Below are 20521 nucleotides of genomic sequence, written 5' to 3'. Positions count from 1 at the left end.
AATTAAGTTTTTTTATTAAAACAAGCAAATAAATCTACCATTATGGTAAAAAAAAATTAAATAAACTTGAAAATTCAAATTCAAGAAATTCACTTCATTTTGAGTTTTATTCTTATATTTATTTATTTTTTTCAGGTATAGAAAATAGCTGTAACCCGACATTGGGCCAAAAATTATAATTTAAAGTACATATATAAATAAAATATGATAATAAATATGACATTTGAACCAACATTTGGTTACAAACCTGTCATTTTGAATGGCTAAGTGAATAAAAATAATAGTAAACAAACAAACAAACAAACAATTAAAACTAAATTTTAGAAAAAAACAAGTAAAATAATCTACCACTCGGGGAAGAAAAAATACTTGATTTAGATTGGGATTATTTTAAAGAGAAATTCACTTCATTTGACTTATTTATGCATTTATTTTTTTAAAAATCAAGAAAAAAAACAAGTGAAAACTAAATTTTTCATTAAAACAAGCAAAATAGTCTACCATTATGGTGAAAAACAATTAAATAATTATTTTGATTGCTTCATATTACACTTAAATAGCTTATTTCATTTTGACTTTCCTGAAAACAAAACAATATTTTCCCCTTCTCCAGAAAATGCTTCTTGATTGATGAATATTTAGAAACAAGACAAAACCTCTAAATAAAGAAACGCATTTAGCAGTGTAATTCTCTCAGTGTTGTCTTCAAAAAACCATAAAATATGCATGAAAGAATGACTCCAAACATCTGCATTTTCCAAATAAACAGCAAATGAAACGATGCAAACATAATTACAGTGTACAGATCATATATAGTGCTAGATATTTCTCAACGTGAAGCTCCTCTGGAATGAAGAACGCAAATAAACACGTGGAACAAAAAGGATGCATCTATTAAGTGGCGTGGTTTATATTTATATCTATATATATATATATATATATCGTATTTCAAAAATTCTATATTGTAGAATACTTCCTTTTCATTTTACATATTACACAAAATATACACAAGCACTGTTTGGATCACAGTGGATCAGCAATGGCCTGATTATCTCAATGGCAGACGTACTGTATGCATGATAACATATGGCTTTACTAGGGCTAAATAAAGCAGTGGTTTCTGACGTACAGCTGAAGTCAGAGTTATTAGTTCAGTTGAACAGTTAGTTCAGTCATTTCTGTTCTCTTTGCCATGATGACAGCACATAATATTAGACTAGATATTCTTTAAGACACTAGTATTCAGCTTAAAGTCACATTTAAAGGCTTCACTAGGTGTTAATTAAGTAAGGTTAAATAGCCAAGTCATTGTTTGACAGAGGGTTTTTTCTGTAGACGATCCAAAACAAAAGTTGCTTCAAAATATTGACCTTAAAATGGTGTTAAAAAAAATTAACAACTGCTTTTATTCTAGCCGAAATAAAACAAATAAGACTTTCTCCAGAAGAACAAATATTATAGGAAACACTGTGAGAAATTCCTGAATCTGTTTAACATCATTTGGGAAATATTTGAGAAAAGAAACTCACAGGAGGGCGAATAATTCTGACGTCAGCTGTAGACGGCCATTGCTACACATGAAGATTCACTTTGGTGGTCAAAATAGCTTCCCAAAGCCTTCACACTAATAAATAAAGTCCTCCTCGTGCTTTTAAATGTCCTTTTGCTGATTACAAAACAAGAGCACGAGAGCTGGGCACATGCAGTCAGGAGAAATGTGGCTAAAAGAGGACGCAGGAAGTGACCAGTGCAAGAGTTTCTCAGTTCTGGAGCCGAGGTCTGTTTAATAACATGATGGACTTTCCTTGATCCGATGCTCTGAGATTCATGTTCGATGGGAAGGGTGTTTCTGTGCTGATTTCTGCAGCATCAAACCGTCTGTCATTACGGTCAACTAGATTCTTAAAAGCAAACGCTGGCTTGTTTGAACCCAGGGGTTCTCAAACTTGGTCCTGGAGGGCCGGTGTCCAGCAGAGATTAGCTTCGATCTCAATCAGACACACCTGGGCTGGTTAATCAAGCTCTTACTAGGCTTTCTAGAAACATCCGTGCCGGTGTGATGAGGCAAGTTGGAGCTAAAATCTACAAGACCGAGTTTAAGAACCCGTTTTGACCCAATGGAAGGTCAAATATAGACAAGCTCAATTCAATTCTAATGACACTTTTTAACCCAAAGATTGGGTTTGTCTATGTTTGACCAAAGATTGGGTTACGACAACCCAGCCATTCGAGAATCAAGAAATCATAATTCACACCTCCTACACTACAGCAAATGATGAAAAAGCAGTTGGGTTTGACCATATTTGACCCAATATTGGGTTGATACAAATCAACAATTTTAAAGTGTAAAATATGCTGGAACCCAACATTGGGTCAAATATGGACAAGTCCAACAATTTGTTTTAAAAGAGTAAATAAATGTAATTGAAAGAATGAACCCATTGTTGGGTTTGACCCAACCTTGGATTTTAACAACCCAGCATTTTTATATTGAAAGTTGTCGCAATAAAAACTAAATATACTAAAGAAAAACTAAAGATGGCGGATTGCTTTAACACAATGTTTGGTCAAAAATTTAACATTTAAATTATGTATTAACCCATCTGTTTGATTTGTGCATATTTGACCCAACATTGGGTTAAAACAACCCTGCAGCTTCTAGAATCATTCAATCTAAATTCACACACCCTACACTACACTAAATGATCTTTAAAAAGTAGTTGGGTTTGTCCATATTTGACCCAATATTGGGTTAATAAAAACCAACAATTTTAAAGTGTAAAATATGCTGTAACCCAACATTGGGTCAAATATGGACAAGTCCAACAATTTGTTTTAAAAGAGTAAATAAATGTAATTGAAGGATGAACCCATTGTTGGGTTTGTACATATTTGACCCAACCTTGGATTGTAACAACCCAGCATTTTTATATCGCAACTTGTCGCAATAAAAACTAAATGTGCTCTAAAGATGGCGGGTTGCTTTAACACAATGTTTGGTCAAAAATGTATCATTTAAGTTATGTATTAACCCATCTGTTTGATTTGTGCATATTTGACCCAACATCGGGTTAAAACAACCCAGCCATTGTTAGAATCATTCAATCTAAATTCACACACCCTACACTACACTAAATGATCTTTAAAAAGCAGTTGGGTTTGTCCATATTTGACCCAATGTTGGGTTAATAAAACAATTTTGAAGTAAAATATGCTGTAACCCAACATTGGGTCAAACATGAATAAACAAATCCAACTGTTTGGTTAAAAGTGTCTATTAGAATAAATTAAGTTTAAGCCATTGTTCCATTTGTCGATATTTAACCCAACGCTGGATTGCAACAACCCAGCATGTTTATATTGCAACTTATTGCAAAATAAATTAAATGTGCTCTAAAGGCAGTGGGTTGTTTTAACCCAATGTTTGGTCAAAATGGATCAACTAAACTGTCTTTCTTATTCTATGTGAAGCTGCTTTGACACAATCGTTGTGAAAGTGCTATATACATAAAGGTAAATTGAATTAAATTTAAATTATTTATAAACCCATCAACGTTGGATTGCGACAACCCAGCATCTCTATATTGCAACTTATTGCAAATAATAATTAAATGTGCTGTAAATGTTGTGGGTTGTTTTAACTTAACTTTTAGTCAAAAATGGATCATCTAAACTGTCTTATTCTGTTCTACAATTATATTTATTTTTATATTATATTTTTATATGATATATTATATGAAAAAAAGCAGTTGTGTTTGTCCATTTGACCCAACATTGGGTTAATACAAACCAACAATTTTCACGTGTAAAATATGCCATAACCCAACAGTGGGTCAACTATGGACAAATCCAACTGTTTGGTTAAAAAGTGTAATTAAAATTGTTTTGGTTTGTCATTATTTAACCCAACGTTAGATGTGACAACCCAGCATCTCTATATTGCAACCTATTGCAAAAAAAATATATATATATATAATAAAATAAATAAATTAAAAGTGCTCTAAATGTTGTGGGTTGTTTAAACCTAATGTTTGGTCAAAAATGAATCATTTGCATTACATGTTTTAACCCAACTGTTTGGTTGGTCCATATTTGACCAAACGTTGGGTTAAAAAAAAACCTTCAATTTTTATTAAGTAAATAAATTAATAAGTAAATAAATACATTTCTAACTAATTTTCTTTGTGTTCTTGTCTTGTTTTTGTCAAAACTATTATCTAAAACGTTTCAAACCGAGATAACTGAGCGAGTAATAAATACATAAATGAATTAATTAGTAGTAGTAACAGTAACTAAAGTAACTTGGTGTGAGAAATTTGATCTTGGCTTAACCTAATTAAATGATCCATTTGTTTGCACACTTTTGTTATTGTGTGCATCAGTGCACTATAACACCTTTCATTTTGACGAAGATTGTACTGGAAATTAATGCAAGTAAATAAATAAAAGTCTGCTAATGGTGTCAGAAAATTGAGTCTCAATTTGACTTTACTCTTCAGAGCCCATTTGCAGATACTTCTGTTGTTTAGTGCATTCAGCACAACGAAAACATCTTAACTTAAAAACTGTAAGATAAACGTCTCGCACCAGAACACAAATGCATTATAATTATTTAGTTTTGCTTAAAACACAACAAAACGAGGTCAGAAAAATGAGCGACTTCCTTTTAAATTGCAGTCATTACTCAGACCTCCTACATTTTAAGCTATGAACGCGTTCAATTTTGATGCATTTCAATATGTACGCACGCTTAAAAAACAAGCGCAGCAGCTTCAGCATGTGTGAACTGATTTCTCATGTTGACTTCTGTAAATGACAGACTAGTAATCAGCCTCTCATCGCACCACCGCTTGGATGATTACGGCCATCTCGTTTCCATAGAAAGTGTGTATGCTCCCTGAGCCAATAGTGGTCTTATTTAATAATCCCTTTCCACCTCCCTGAGGCAACCAGAGCGGGTGGACTGAGGCCGAGTGCACCAACAAACAGGGAAGCATTCGGGACGTCCCATCACCTCTGGCTTGGCACAAAACAAGCTGTGCTCTGGATGAAGAAGAAGATGGGCATTCGGTGAGAGCAAATCCACGTTTATCTCCATCCGCAGCATCGCTACACTGAGGGAGGAAAGAGAGAGAGAGACATTTTGTAAAAGATTGCACACAATTCCTTCATGCTGTCCCAACAGAAATGAATTAACCATTGTGTGCTGTTCAGATTGACTCCCCCTTTGGTTATGTCGGGGCTGTTTTTGCCCCATTGACTTTAATTTTAATCACATTTATTGATTGCAAAGCCATGACAGCATATAATCATGCATTCTTGATTGTTGCTGGTTTTCCTAGTTAGTAAGAGGGACAATTAGTCATTTAAACTGTTGATCATCAGTTGTCAGCGTTAACCCACTTAGATCAGCCCGTGCAGAAGAGTTTCTGTCTTTTATATGGAGTTCAGTATAGTAAGGCCCCGTTTACACTGTGTTTTCGTTTTAAAATGCATAAGTTTTGCTAAGGCTATCCGTCCACACTACGCCGGAGTTTCCAAAAGCCAAAAGCAGAGCATTTGTAAACGCTGAAGAGGCTGTTTTTATTCTGAAACGCTGCTGCTCTGTCTCAGTGTGGATGGGGGAAAACGGAGACATCTGAAAACGGAGGCGGGGCTGCTGACATTCGCCTCTCTGATTGGGGCTTTCCTTAAAGGGTCACGAAACACCAAAACACATGTGTTGAGCTGTTGACAGTGGTATATGTGTCCCACACTGCTAAAAACACTATTAGGACACCTATATTTCACTAAAAAGTGTAAATTGGTTGTTTTTGTGTTATTTCAAGCAAATTCGTACTTCCTGTTTGAAACTAATTTTTGAAGCTGCGTCACGGTCATGACATAATAGCGTGTATTCCAGCGTGCAGACTGGGCGTCTGTGCCAGAGTGTGTCTTATTACGTCTTACAGTGTGCTGCATTAATGCATGAGTAAAGCTTGGTTCAAACCAATCAGCACGCTCTATTGTGCAACTTCATTAATATTCATTACTGTCACAGTGTTTAGACACAGAGACGCCACGTTGTGTTGGCAAAACAAGCGTGAAGTGTTGCTTTTATAGTTTGCTGCAGTGAAGTTTTGTTTTCATTTTCTCTCTGTGAGAGCTCAGCTGGAGTCACGTGTGGATTAACAGTGTACGCGACGCTCGACAACAATAACTTACGTGTCTAAGGAGGATTATTGTTTACCTGAGAGCTGTTCTCATCTGCAAACGCTGAGATCCGGATTCGCTTGTAGTCTCCTCTTCATAAAGACGCGGCTCTAGTTGCTGGTGATTGTCCTGTCTCTACAGATTTGGTAAGTGAGCGACCAGTGCTCTTTGTTTATTCAGTTTGTTCATATCGAACTAAGTTAACTATTGCACTGAGTGTAAACATGTTAGCACCACAACCAAACTTTAACCTCGTGTAGGATTTTCACCGCATTTAGTGAGCAGAATAACACACGCGGCTTTCTGACGCTACCTGCCGTGTGCATCTAAGTTTCCGGAAAATGGAGAGGTTTTTTTTTCTCTCATTCGCCGTGAGGTATCAAACATTGCATGAAAAATACACGCTTAGAGCAGCTCCTCCAATCAAATATCTCATTTGTCGCGAGGGGCATGAATGAATTCCCTGAATAAAGGAGCCAAACTGCAGTTAAAGTCCACCATTTAATAATTTGGCAAATAATTCGACTACAGATGTCCATGTAGGTTAAACACCATCACTTTCTCCTGTATGTGTGTGTGTGTGTGTGTGTGTGTGTGTGTGTGTGTGTGTGTGTGTGTTTTGACTCTGAAACTCGCGCTTGCCCAAATAGACACTCCCACACCATCCCACTTTTTTTCCTCCGAAACTCCGCCCTAAACAGAGCTGGACACGCCCACTTTTCTGACTTTTTCCAAAGTAGAGGTGTGAAAACACCCTGCTGAAACGAGGGGGTTTCATGGCCCTTTGATATAAAGTAGCCTACACACACAGTTCAGTCTCGCGTCCTCTCCTTGTAAGTTCAGACTTCGCAAGTTTGATAAGGAAAACAAACTCCCGAGGACACGTCGGTAAATCTTCAACGGGAACAGTGTACTGTATAACCTCATTCACTTCATCCTGGCTACATTGTTTCACTTTCTCAACAATAAAATGAAAACATGATATAAATAACTGCCTATTTTCATTTGATATTAACAACTTAGACAGCAGAAATGTTGAGGCGTTGTGCTGCATATACGAGCGTCATCTTCACTGTGTGCATATTCACAACAAAACAGAGCCTATACATCACTGCCTCCTTTCATTTTCATTGAAAATACAAAACACACCCCTTTTTTGCTGGATATCAGTATTAATAATCAATAATGGCCATTATAAAAGTATAACATACAATAAGTTTATACAATAGAGGAAATAAAGGCAAGCGATCAGTCAATATACAGAGTGCGGTTTATTCATAAACTAATTTCGAGAGGATCACGTGCTTATAATCAACACGGCTGGCTCCTTATTAGCTCCGTAATCAGCCCTATATGCTCGATTTGAACTGCTGCAGATCGTCTTGACCATGTTTGCATGCCTGAATGCATCGAGTTGCTGCCATGTGATTGGCTGATTAGAAATTTGCGTTAACGAGCAGCTGGACAGTACCTAATGAAGTGGCCGGTGAGTGTTTTTATCCAATATCTGCAACGAAAATAAACAAAGTAGCAATATAACAACGTACACATTTCGAATACTAAAGAATCAAAAATGTAACAAATACATAATGAAAAACCTCTGAATGTGCGGATCGTTTCTGGCACGTGCAGAGCCAGAAACTACACTTTATTGCAACGTAACGGATGATCAACAATACAAATTACAAATCGTCATTTTTCCCAACGGGCATCAATCAAGAATGCATGATTATATGCCATCATGGCTTTGCATTTAAAAAATGTGATATGGCGAGGCAGTGGCGCAGTAGGTAGTGCTGTCGCCTCACAGCGAGAAGGTCGCTGGGTCGAACCTCGTCTCAGTTGGTGTTTCTGTGTGGAGTTTGCATGTTCTCCCTGCATTCGCGTGGGTTTCCTCCGGGTGCTCCGGTTTCCCCCACAGTCCAAAGACATGCGGTACAGGTGAATTGGGTAGGCTAAATTGTCCGTAGTGTGTGTGAATGTGTGTGTGTGGATGTTTCCCAGAGATGGGTTGCGGCTGGAAGGGCATCCGCTGCGTAAAAACTTGCTGGATAAGTTGGCGGTTCATTCCGCTGTGGCGACCCCGGATTAATAAAGGGACTAAGCCGACAAGAAAATGAATGAATGAATGAATAAGGATGTGATTATAATGGAAGTCAAAGGGGAAAAACAGCCACCAACATAAGCAAAGCGTAGTCAATTTGCTCAGAGTGTATTGTTCAGTTTTTTTTTTTTTTATTCCAAAGCATTTTCCCAAAATATGTTTCAAAATAAGATTTATCACCAAAAAGCATTTCATTTGCTGAAACAAAGAGAAAGTTGTGGCTAAATCAAGGTTTAAAATCAACCCAGAGTGGATGAAAACGACCCAGCAGCACACAAGGGTTAAGAGCATTAAACATAAAACCAGGGGCGGACTGGCCATCTGGCAATTCTGGCTAATGCCAGAAGGGCCGGACCATTTTTTAAATGTGGACCGGTCAGTTTTTTTTAATTTTATTTTTTTTTAATCTGTATTGTTTTTAGATGTGGTCAGCTTTTATCTCTTGCTAAATTGGATATTATGATGAGGAGGATAATAATAATGATAATAGTAATAATAATAATAATAAAGGTTAGGCATTTGGCCCAATTGCCAATGGCTGCTTGGTTTCTTGCAGCCAGAGACTGTACATTACAGTAGGTCATCATAACAATTAATATTTATTCATTAGGTCACCTATAATTGTTTAATAAGCACATATTTATTCTAAACAAGAATGAGGCAAAGCCTAGCATAAGGAGTGATTCAAATAATGATGACACAGTGAGAGAGTTAAAAAAGATGAGAAGATATAGAATCAGATAGACAATGTGTACAATGTCAACTAAACAAGGAGAAGACAGCATATAGACAGTGGCAATAAAGAACACCACTGCAGAAAAGACATATATAGTTATTTGTGAATAAAATTATGCTGAAGTGTTGCTAGTGCTGCATGTCCATTTGTGTGGAAAGGTGTGTTCACATTCACAGGTTACTCCTATTATAAGTAATGGCAGACAAACGGTATAAACAGACAGCACATGGACTTTACAAGATTCACAGATTATTTTGTTATTAAGTGTTTACTGTTTGCATACATTTGTTATAAACGAGTTGCTTTTGTTTCAGTCACATGCATCTAATGTTTAAATATCTATAACATATGGTACTGCTCATATTATTTCACCATCTGTACACCATATAAGTAGTGAATGTGTGGGTCCGTGGGTGGGGCTGTGTCGGTGTGGTAGTGGGCTGGTGTGGCTACATTGCCAGGGCTGAATTTTTGTCCCAGTCCGCCCCTGCATAAAACTATTCAACTGTCCCAAAGACAACTCAAAATCTGTGTTGATTCAGCTCTTTTTAAATCAGTAGCTTGAACAAACAGCAAAACTCATTTTTTTGAGAGAGGGATGAGTTCGCTGGCAGGTTTTACATCTGCTAATCTGACGCTTGTGGATGTGCTTATCCTGATTCAGCATGATAAGGTAATGACTGAGAGCACTGACGTCAGCGAGAGAGTCAGCACTGGGATTAATGCTCTGAATCAGGAAAATATGACTACGCCAAAAGACTTTTAACCCCTTACACATTTTAAACATAGATATGAAAATGTGGCATCACTCGAGTTCATAAGACTGTTATTAAACCTTTATGATCATGACATATCATGAATGTGAATGAGACGTTATGCATGCTTACCACAATTGTAATTAAGTGTAAATAAGTGTAATTATGGCAACTTGACATAAACAATTACATCACAAGCTTATTTTGCTTTTGTAATGACAACATGACAATATCAAGACCACAAAACCTGTCATAAATCTGCCATGAACATACTTGTCAGGAAGCCATTTTATCATTTAATGTCATTAACATTTTTTTTTTACCTCAACCACAGAGGAACAAGCTGAATTTGTCTTTAAAACGTGATTAAATATTAATGATGCTCTTAATTATTTGACGCTTTTAATGAGACATTTCATGACAAATACAGTTCCACTAAAAACATAATCAGAAAAATATTTATAATGCCTCTCGACAGTCATGTTCAGGGCTTTACATTAACTTTTTTAAATCGCCGGCCGCTGTGGCTAGTAATTTTTCAATGTTACTAGCCACTCTGCATTTTCACTAGCCACAATTTTGTTGGGAAAATATATTTTATATGCATACTTTTGATGTTGACATGCTAAAATTACTTGATTTAAATTTTGTGTTGTCCCAGCCTGATCTCACGAGAAAACGTAAGTATTTTACGTTTTGCCAGTGTATTGGCTAATTTGTACGAATTCGTACGAGTTCAGTCGTACGAAATGGTACGATTTTAAAAAGGAGGCGTGGCACCTAACCCCACCCCTAACCCCAACTGTCATTGGGGGATAATCAAATCGTACTAAATTGTACGAATTAGATCGTACGAATTCATGCGAATTAGCCACTAAATGAAAAAGTTACGAATTGCCGTGAGATTGTGTTGGTTGTCCACATGCGTCCTCATTCATTTCACTTTTTGTGTGTCGAGTATGAGCTTGCTCAATGATCATGAGCAAATGGGTCATGGTTTCACAGTGTTATATTGCAATTAGTTTTTATTTCACATGACTTTTTTTAGAACTCAAAATTAACAATCTACCAAATTTCTCTATAACCACACAAAACAATAATTATTTCTTAGCCACAAATTTTTTATGTGTCAAAACAGTGTAGCTGTATACTATACTTTTCATTAAACAAAAATTTCTTAAAAAAGAAAGAGAAGCAATTTACTTTTAAAAAATAACTATTGTCATGTATCAAAAATATGCACAGTAATCTGTCATGGCTAAAGATCTCTTGGATCAAAAATTGACTGCACATAAATGGAGAGTTCATCTCCCATTAAAGCAATGTTGTTAAAAAAATAATAAGAATTAAACAATTTTAACAAAAATAAAAGCAAAAAAAAAAGAAAAACGTAAGCAAATGAAAGCAGGTGAAACATACCGGGCCCTATCATACACCCGGCGCAGTGTGGCGCAAGACGCAGCGTTATAGTCTTTTGGTAGTTTCAGCTTGGCGCAAGAGTGGTTCTGGTCTAAAAAGGAAGGCGTTCTGAGGCGGACCGCTGGCGCGTTGCTATTTTGAGAAACTATAATAGATTTTTCATTAGACCAAAACTAACCCGGTCTAAACTCCAGCGCAGAGTTGCGCCTCGCTTACACACTGCTTAATACACCCAAGAGAGCAATAGGCAAATATCTTTACATATGAAAAAATGTAAATATTAAGGATATATATAGTATATAATAAGAATAGATATAGAATATAAATATAAAGGATTAAAATATTACAAAACATATTATTTTCTAGACTACATAAATATGAAAAATCCTTGTCTTCTTCATCTCGGGAGGCTTTTTCAGTTCATTCATAAAAATTTCCTTTTGTATAATGTTATCATTATTAGCAGTATTATTTATTATTTCCATATTTATATTTGTTTTATTAAAAACAAGCTTAGATTTGCCCACCTGTCAGGTTTTAGACCATATGGGGCACAGCATGTGTTTTAGGATATAACTCAGGTTTTTGACCACACTTGGTCATTATTGTTCATTTATTCGTTTGCTGGAAATTAGAACTGAATTTAGAAACAGTTTTGAAACAAATATTTGCGCTTAACAAACGCAATTAATTATTTATAGACTTATTGATGTCTGTGCGTAAAGGTTTCCCTATCCAAGAGCGAAAGTGAAAGTAGATCATATTATATTATAATATATTATTATATTATATTATTATATTATATTTTTATATTATATTATATTATATTATATTATATTATATTATATTGTTATATTATATTATTATATTATATTATATTATATTATATTATATTATATTATATTATATGATATTATTCATTTTCTTTTCAGCTTAGTTCCTTTATTGATCTGGAGTCACCACAGCGGAATGAACCGCCAACTTATCCAGCATATGTTTTATGCAGCGGATGTCTTTCCAGCTGCAACCCATCACTGGGAAACACCCATACACTCTCTTTCACACTCATACACTACGGACAATTTTAGCTGACCCACTTCATCTGTACCACATGTGTTTGGACTGCGGGCTAAACCGGAGCACTCAGAGGAAACCCACGCCAACACGGGGAGAACATGCAAACTCCACACAGAAACGCCAACTGACCCAGCTGGTACTCGAACCAGCAACCTTCTTGCTGTGAGGCTACAGTGCTAACCACTGAGCCACCGTGTCACCATCATTAATAGTATTATAGATAGTAAGTCATCAGTTCTAATAGGCATAAGTATTCACCCCCTCTAATACATAATTTCCGCCCTGAAGTGGCCTTTGTGAGCCAAGATAACTAGTTCAATAGCTTCAGTTCAGTCAAGGACTTTCAATTGATTGTAGAATTTGCGAGTCAGCACAGTAAAAGACCATGAAGAAAGAAAAAATAAAAACCCTCCAAGCAGCTACACGAAAAAGTAATTGAAAAGCACCAGCAGAGGAGGATTTCCATGTCATTGAGCTTCCCTTGGAGCAGCGGATCAATCAATAATTAAGAAATGGAAAAATATGACACAGCAATAAATACACCAAGAGCAGGACGCCCTCGAAAAACAGCCGAGAGAGACCAACAGACAAATTACTGTTAGAGAGCTACTAGATAATAGTTTAATTAACTCATTTCCAGAGGTGGGTAGAAACGAATTACAATTACCTTGTTACCAGGGCTTATCATTAGCTTTTTTGACCACCAGCCACTGTGGCTAGTAATTTTCCAACATTCACTCGCCATTTTCACTAGCCACAATTTTAATGTTGGGAAAATATTTTTTCATGTGAAAACATGCAAAATATAGCAGAATACTATACTTTTTATTTAAAAAAAACATATGCACAGTCATGTGTCCTGGCTAAAGGTCCTAGATCACCAGGTAACTACACGTAAATGGGGAGTTATTCTCCCATTAAAGCAATGCTATTGTAAAAAAAGATAATTAAGCCATATTAATGCAAAAGAAAGCAGGTAAAACATACTGTGTGATAATGAAAGGATGATCACACACGCATGGGTAATGATAGACCCATAAACTATCTTTTCAAAGAATGGTTAAACCGAAAGCAAGGTGCTGCTTACAATCAGTCAACTCTGGAACTCTTGAAAGCAGCAAGACTGTGGGTGCATGTTCCTCCCTTTTAGTTCAGCCTATTTGAAAGAGAATCGATCGCATCAGTTGTGCTTCTAGAAACAGTTGCTTCACAAAAGGAATCGGGAGCGCGCACGCGTTATAAACAGTCAGCTGTTAGCGTGAGTGAATATCCTCTCATTCGGTATTCACCTGCTTTGCTCGCGCGGTTGCGAACGCAGTTATTTTTGTCAGTCGTGTTGCTTCTCGATCGTATGTGCATGCATATTGGACCATCCTTATTGTCGAACCCTGCTTTTAATAATTATTATGTGGGAAAATTATTTTCAACCAGCCAAAGTGGCTAGTGGGAGTGTCTGTCTTACCCGCCACCGCCGAAATCTACCCGCATTTGGCGGGTTGGCGGGTGTTAATGTAAAGCCCTGTTTGTTACATTTACTTAAGTAAAATTGTTGTGTAGCGTGTACTTTGAGTACATTTAAATATGTGTGCTTTTACTCTTACTCAAGTAAATTATTAGAGAAAAATTATTACTCTTACGTAATCGTTCCTCCATTACTGTCAAATGATAATAAATATGATTCACATGACCTGTTTTAAATATTGCGAGGCGCCGCAATGGAGAGGTTGTGTCGCGAGAGGTTGCTTTTAGAGATGCATCTTGTGCGCTTATGTTGGAGTGATGGCTGAAGTCGAGGAAGACGTGCGAGTACTGTGTCATGCCATGTCTCCATCTGCGGTTCTGAGAAGGACGGTCACTTTGTCTGTGCACTGAGTTTATCGGACCAGGTCTTAAGTCTTTGTTTTCACTCCAAGATGTCAAGAGAATTGTTTGATAATGCAATGTACGTCAGACTGACACCGCAACATGTAGCATGTTACAGCTCCGACCGGAAAAAAACACGTAGTGGTAAGTTTCAATATTATCCCAATTTTAACCTCTTTAATGGTAACTAAAGTAATGGATAACTAAATAATGGATAACTGGTGTTTAATGGAATAAACAACGCAATCTCACGGCAATTCGTAACTTTTTGATTTAGTGGCTAATTCGGATGAATTTGTACGATCTAATTCGTACAATATAGTACGATTTGTTCATCACACAATGATAGTTGGGGTTAGGGGTGGGGTTGGATGACACGCCTGCTTTTTAAAATCGTACATTTTCGTACAACTGAACTCCACTAAACTGACAAAACGTCAAATACTTACGTTTCCTTATAAGATCAGGCTGGAATAACGGATTAGCACTGCACATACAAGTCATACACACTGTTAACCATTAATTCATTCATTCATTCATTTTCTTGTCAGCTTAGTTGCTTTATTAATTTGTGGTCACCACAGGGGAATGAACCACCAACTTATCAAGCACATTTTTACACAGCGGATGCCCTTCCAGCTGCAACCCATCTCTGGGAAACTCTAACATCTAACTCTAACACTAACATTCACACACACTCATACACTACAGACAATTTACCCTACCCTATTCACCTTTACCGCATGTGTTTGGACTGTGGGGGAAACCGGAGCACCCGGAGGAAACCCACGCGAACGCAGGGAGAACATGCAAACTCCACACAGAAACCCCAACTGACCCGAGGATCGAACCAGCGACCTTCTTGCTGTGAGGCGACAGCACTACCTACTGCGCCACTGCTTCGCCCACTGTTAACCATTAAAAATATAGCATTTAAACATAATTGTTTTACTTAATGAACACATGCATATATATATATATACACAGTATTATTAGCCCCCCAAGGAAATTATTTTACCTAATTTCTCTTTAACAGAAGGAAGCTTTTATCAACACAACACATATATTTGCCATGATAACAGTACATAATATTTGACTACATATTTTTCAATACCCTAGTATTCGTTAGTTAGGGTAAAAGGCAAATCATTACCAATGTTTTGGTCTGTAGACAATTAAAAAATATTGCTTAAGGGGGCTAATAATAATGATTAACGATATTGATTAAGTTTTTAACATTAAAAACTGCTTTTATTTTAGCTAATATAAAACAAGAATTGCACCAGAAAAAAACTAATTATAGGAAATACTGTGAAAAATTCCTGAATCTGTTAGTCATTTGTGAAATATTTAAAAAAGAAATTCACAAGAGGGCGAATAACTTTCAACTGTAAATAACTATTTACATGAGTGATTTTTTCATCAGATACTGTTGTACTCACTCGAGTAACTTTTAAGATTGTTACTTTTACTTAAGTAAAAATTTCCACAAGTACTTGAACTTTTACTTGAGTATAGATTTTGGATACTCTACCCACCTCTGCTCATCTCTAATAACAGATGTCTTTTCTCTTTGTCATGACAGCACGTAATATTTGACTGGATATTCTGCAAGACACCAGTATTCCGCTTAAAGCGACATTTAAAGGCGTAACTAGGTTAATTAGGGTAAAGTTAGGGTAATTAGTCAAGTCATGGTATAACAGTGGTTTGTTCTGGAGACAGTCCAACACTAATATTGCTTAAAGGGGGCTAATAATACTGACCTTAAAATAGGTTTAAAACAATTAAAAACTGCTTTTATTCTGGTCGAAATAAAACATAAGACTTTCTCCAGAAGAAAAAATATTATAGTATAGGAAATACTGTGAAACATTTCTGAATCTGTTCAACATCATTTAGGAAATATTTGAAAAAGATAAGAAAATTCACAAGAGGGTGAATAAATTTGACTTCAATTATACATCATAAGAAATACATCATCTCTACTGTCTGAACGATCTTTTATAAAAAACAAAAAATACTTTTTTTTTAAATTTAAATGACTGTATTCTCTCATTTAAGTCTCGGTCGCTTAAGCAACCAAATTTAACCCACAGGCAGCAAAATGAGTAAGAAACAGACGTCTCTGGAAAGTTTTTTTTGCTAAAGGCAAAAAGCCCAGTGACGGACACATGAACTTCGCGACCTTCTTCCTGTAAGGCAATTGTGTTACCCACTGCACCACCGTGACACCCGAGAAATATTTGAAAACAACAAATTACTGTACAGTATGTGCAGAAGTGTTTACGAGTCCAGACCTTGATCCAATATGATGCTACATTCCATGGTCTTCATGCAACCCGACCGGGCCTGAGCTTTTCTATAAAAATAAACTGGGCGAAAAACATCTGTGACCAGATGGGAGTTAATGGAACTGCCACCAAAGGGGAATTTTAGTAATTACTGACATATGCTGGGGGGTGAATACTTATGCAATTGATTTTCTTTAACATGCAAACCATGACTGGTATGAAAATACCAGACAGTGTCCAGATGTGTTCAGTTAATTGTAAACTATATCACATGGACTAATTGCTGGAACTGCTGCCAATTATGAATCTACTGAGTGATGGGGGTGAACACTTATGCAAATTATTGTTTAATAGATGTAATATCTCATACATAAAAATGAGGTTTCACATGCAGATCAGTGTAAAATAAATCCCCACATCTGCCTTGGATTTGTCAATGTGTATTCAATACTTTATGAATAATTGCTCAACAAGTGCAACGAAAAACAAAGTTGAACTCAAATTTAAGGATTGTTTAGAGCAGGGGTCACCAATCTCGGTCCTGGAGGGCCGGTGTCCCTGCAGGGTTTAGCTCCAACTTGCCTAAACACACCTGCCTGATTGTTTCAAATATACCTAGTAAGAGCTTGATTAGCTTGTTCAGGTGTTTTTGATTAGGGTTGGAGCTAAAATCTGCAGGACACCGGCCCTCCAGGAACAAGTTTGGTGACCACTGGTTTAGAGGATCGGTGGAAATTAAACCCAAAATAAATACCTGTGATACCATGTTTAAGAAAAAGAAGATGGCAATACTTTTAGGTAATATCTGAGAAGCTTACATGTAGTTTCCCCAACTTGATGTTGGGCAATCAGTCAAATCAAGTAAGCTTCAAGTCATGACTTAAATCAAGAGCTACAAACACCCTTAAACGTGCACATTAGAAACTCTTTTTCAAGCATTATATTAGAAGCTACTTTAGGACTGTTTAGGTCTCTGCCATTATGAAACAAAGATGAACAGAAAGTTAATTTTGACATAAGAATAATGAAATCTTGCCTTAAATTTTCCAAAACACAAGCGGTCTAACAAATTGCTAAAATGCAACCAGTAGAGAACATTTCTTACAACCCCAAGGTCATGGGTTATCCATGCAAAGCAATGACTGATGTGTGCACTCTGGATAATGCATCCTCTAAATGCATGCATGTAAATTTAAATGCAAGCCTGCAGTACCTGTAGTTTCTCTGATCTTGGGCAACCTTTGGCTTCCCTCTCGACCTGACTCTGCGCCAGCCTGTCCGTGGTGCTTCCGCAAAAAAGTTCCATCTACATTCTGATTTGTATATCCAAGACCTTTCATAGAGGACTCGGTATGCAGATGGACACTATCTACTGTGCACAGAGGAGAGTCCATTGGTGTAACGCAGTTACTGCTTCCCGTACTGCAGCCGGCATCAATGGACGAACACTGGGAACTCTGGAGGGAATGAACACCCTCGCTCTGTAAAGATGACATCCTTTTGGACAAGTGGTACTCGTACAAACGGGTCACTTCTTGTTCAGATGAAGCTCCCTTGCTTTGTTGGTGTTCACTCCGGGCTCGCTCGACCAGATACTGCTCTTTGGCGGGGGAACTTGCATTCAAGTCTATCGAGTCCTCCAAACTGACCTTTTGAGCAACCCTGTCTGCATGTAATGGAGCGCTGTCTCCAGCCACCTCAGAGTAAATGTGCTCTTCAGATTTATTATTCAGAATCATATGCAATCTTTGATTGCTTCCCTGAAAGGCATAAGACATACTTTCCATGTCAAAGGGAGCCGAACACTGGGAATCCCGCCCATTGAAGTTGCTGTACATCCCAACCAGATCTTCAGATTCTGCAATATTCAACTGTCGGGCTGCTGCTTCTGCACTGGATTTCATCCCGCTGTCCTGCTCCTCAACCTTCCCCTGTGCCATTCCCCTCATCACATCCCTGTGCATTTTGCTAAAGTACTCCGTCAATGACTTGGTCTCCATTGTTTCCGGTTCCATCTCAAAGTGGTCTGAGCGGAGATTGGCGACCGCAGAGGACTGGGGATCATCTAGAGATGGTGCCAAGCGGAATTCAGTCTCCTCCTCAGCTAGAGTTTGGTACCCCTCTGCTGTGGCTACAAACATTTTCAGAGAGTTTTCGGAGAGTTTCTGAGCTGCGGCCAGCTCTGAACTCTCCGTCATTTCAGATGAATTTGTCTCGTTCCCAGAATCAGAAGAGGACTCGGGGCTAAAGGACCGAGATATTTCTACACCTGTGTGCCACAAAGAGACAAACATTTTAGCCATCACACTATACACGCACATGTACTTTAAAATAGTTTATTTGTACAAAAACATCGAAGGCTATGAAATGCAACAAATAAGAACATAAATAATGAAATACATGAACCAAAAAAAATGAACCACAAATTATAGTGAGCATACATTTACATTACTAACAAAAAAAGCAACACACACAATACACGGGGGCTTGCATTGAAGACAGTGAATGAAGTACGGAGAAACCAAACTGAAGCAAAAATGAAAGAATGGCTGGAAGGTTGTACAACGTCAATGAATAAACGTTACAATAGTGTAAGAACCTGAACTATTGTCTGATTGTGGATGAGACTGATCCTCTGAGGCCGCCAGGGCCTCTAGTGCTTGAAGTGTTGAGACAACGGCATCATTAAACACTTCCTCGCTCCCACCAGCAACCTGCGTCGGCACGGAATCGATCAGCGACACAGGGATGTCGTTTTTCGCCATTTTTCTATCATGGTGGTCATCTTCATCCGAGCTATCTCTGAATCCTGGTGGTGGAGCGGCAATTGCCAAATTTAGTGACTCCAACAGATCGTCACTGTCCTCCTCGTAGTCCCCTTCAGGCGGTGGTGGCAGCGAAGTAAGGTCAATAATATCATCACTTGATTCTGAAAGTGACAACAGAGAGTTCGCTTTGTCCTTCATCTCTCCCATCATCATCATCATGTCCTCCTCACAACTAATGTCATCATCATCTTCTGCATCATCTGTAGTTTCGGCGTAGCAGATATCATGCAGCAGAGGCTCCTCAATGCCCTCGGTCGTACCGAAGATCTTGGCGTCCCCGTATACCATATGGGTACCATATTGGAAACCGTCAACCTCCAATGACGCTTCCAGAGGTTTGTAGTCCTTCTGTTGTGCATACAAATACCGATGCTCCTCCAGGACCTCTGGGATGTCTTCCATCAGTCTGTGGTATCCCAGATTTTGGGGGTTCACCGAGTCCAGCGGAGGATCGCCAAATATGAACGACACCTTGGCGCTTCTGGGCGATTCTTGAGGTTTGCCTTTTGGGATGTTGAAGTAGGGCTGAGCATGCATGTGGCTTCCTCTGCTCTGCCTTTCAGCTTTCTCGTCCCCGTGCATATGATGCGCCTGGTGAATTTCACTGGGGGAAATGTCACACTCTCTTCGTCCACAGACGGCGTATTCAGGATGAGGCTCATTGCATCCACCACAGGTACCGTAATTCCAGTCGATTGCCTGGTAGTTGTGCTTGATCCTCGTGTCGTGTCCTTAGACATAAATAAAGAAAGGACAGCAGTGTCAATGTGATGCTGAAGTGATTACATCAAATATTAGGTAAAATATTTATAATTTAAATCCTTGTGTTTTCATGTTGTAGGTTGAAGGAAATAGCCCAAAAAAATGGGTGAGGGTGAATACTTATGCAAATGATTTGCCTAGATTTATTATATTAAAAGTGAACTACAGCAACACTGTAGACTGGAAATGCTGCGAAAGGTGAATCTAAAAACAAAATACTGACATATTTAGGATGAGGGGTGAAAACTTATGCAACTGACTTATTGCAAAATAAATCAGGTTTAATTTTGAATTGAAAGCAAATGCTACTCCCAAATTAACCCCTTTAATTTTGTAAAACAACCCCAAATAAAAAAATAAAATGAAATAAAACCCTAAAGCAGTGGTTCTCAACCTCTAATTTTGAATTGAAAGAACATGACATGCTTTAGTCAAATAAACGCCCAAATTAATGAATTTAATCAAATACAATTTTGTAGACCCCAATTTTC

General features: G+C 37.6%; 1 protein-coding gene across 5 annotated transcripts in view; it reads right to left on the bottom strand.

Annotated features, from left to right (window-relative positions):
* Window positions 1-4203: 4203 nt before the first annotated feature.
* frmpd4 (FERM and PDZ domain containing 4) overlaps window positions 4204-20521 on the bottom strand; it is a 175563-nt gene continuing 159245 nt past the window's right edge. For 4 of the 5 annotated variants that reach the window (XM_087266272.1, XM_087266273.1, XM_087266274.1 and 1 more), the window contains 3 exons: window positions 19040-19999; window positions 17654-18709; window positions 4226-5114 (listed from right to left, as the gene is read on the bottom strand). In XM_087266272.1, coding sequence (XP_087122398.1) covers window positions 5110-5114; window positions 17654-18709; window positions 19040-19999 — 2021 coding nt within the window. In that variant the 3' untranslated portion in view covers window positions 4226-5109. 5 annotated transcript variants of the gene reach the window in all.

The sequence above is a fragment of the Danio rerio genome, chromosome 9 (assembly GCF_052040795.2).
Source record: "Danio rerio strain M-AB ecotype USA chromosome 9, GRCz13ab, whole genome shotgun sequence".
Taxonomy (NCBI): Eukaryota; Metazoa; Chordata; class Actinopteri; order Cypriniformes; family Danionidae; genus Danio; species Danio rerio.
The sequence above is the reverse complement of the archived record's forward strand: the minus strand, read 5'-3'. Positions and strand labels throughout refer to the sequence as shown.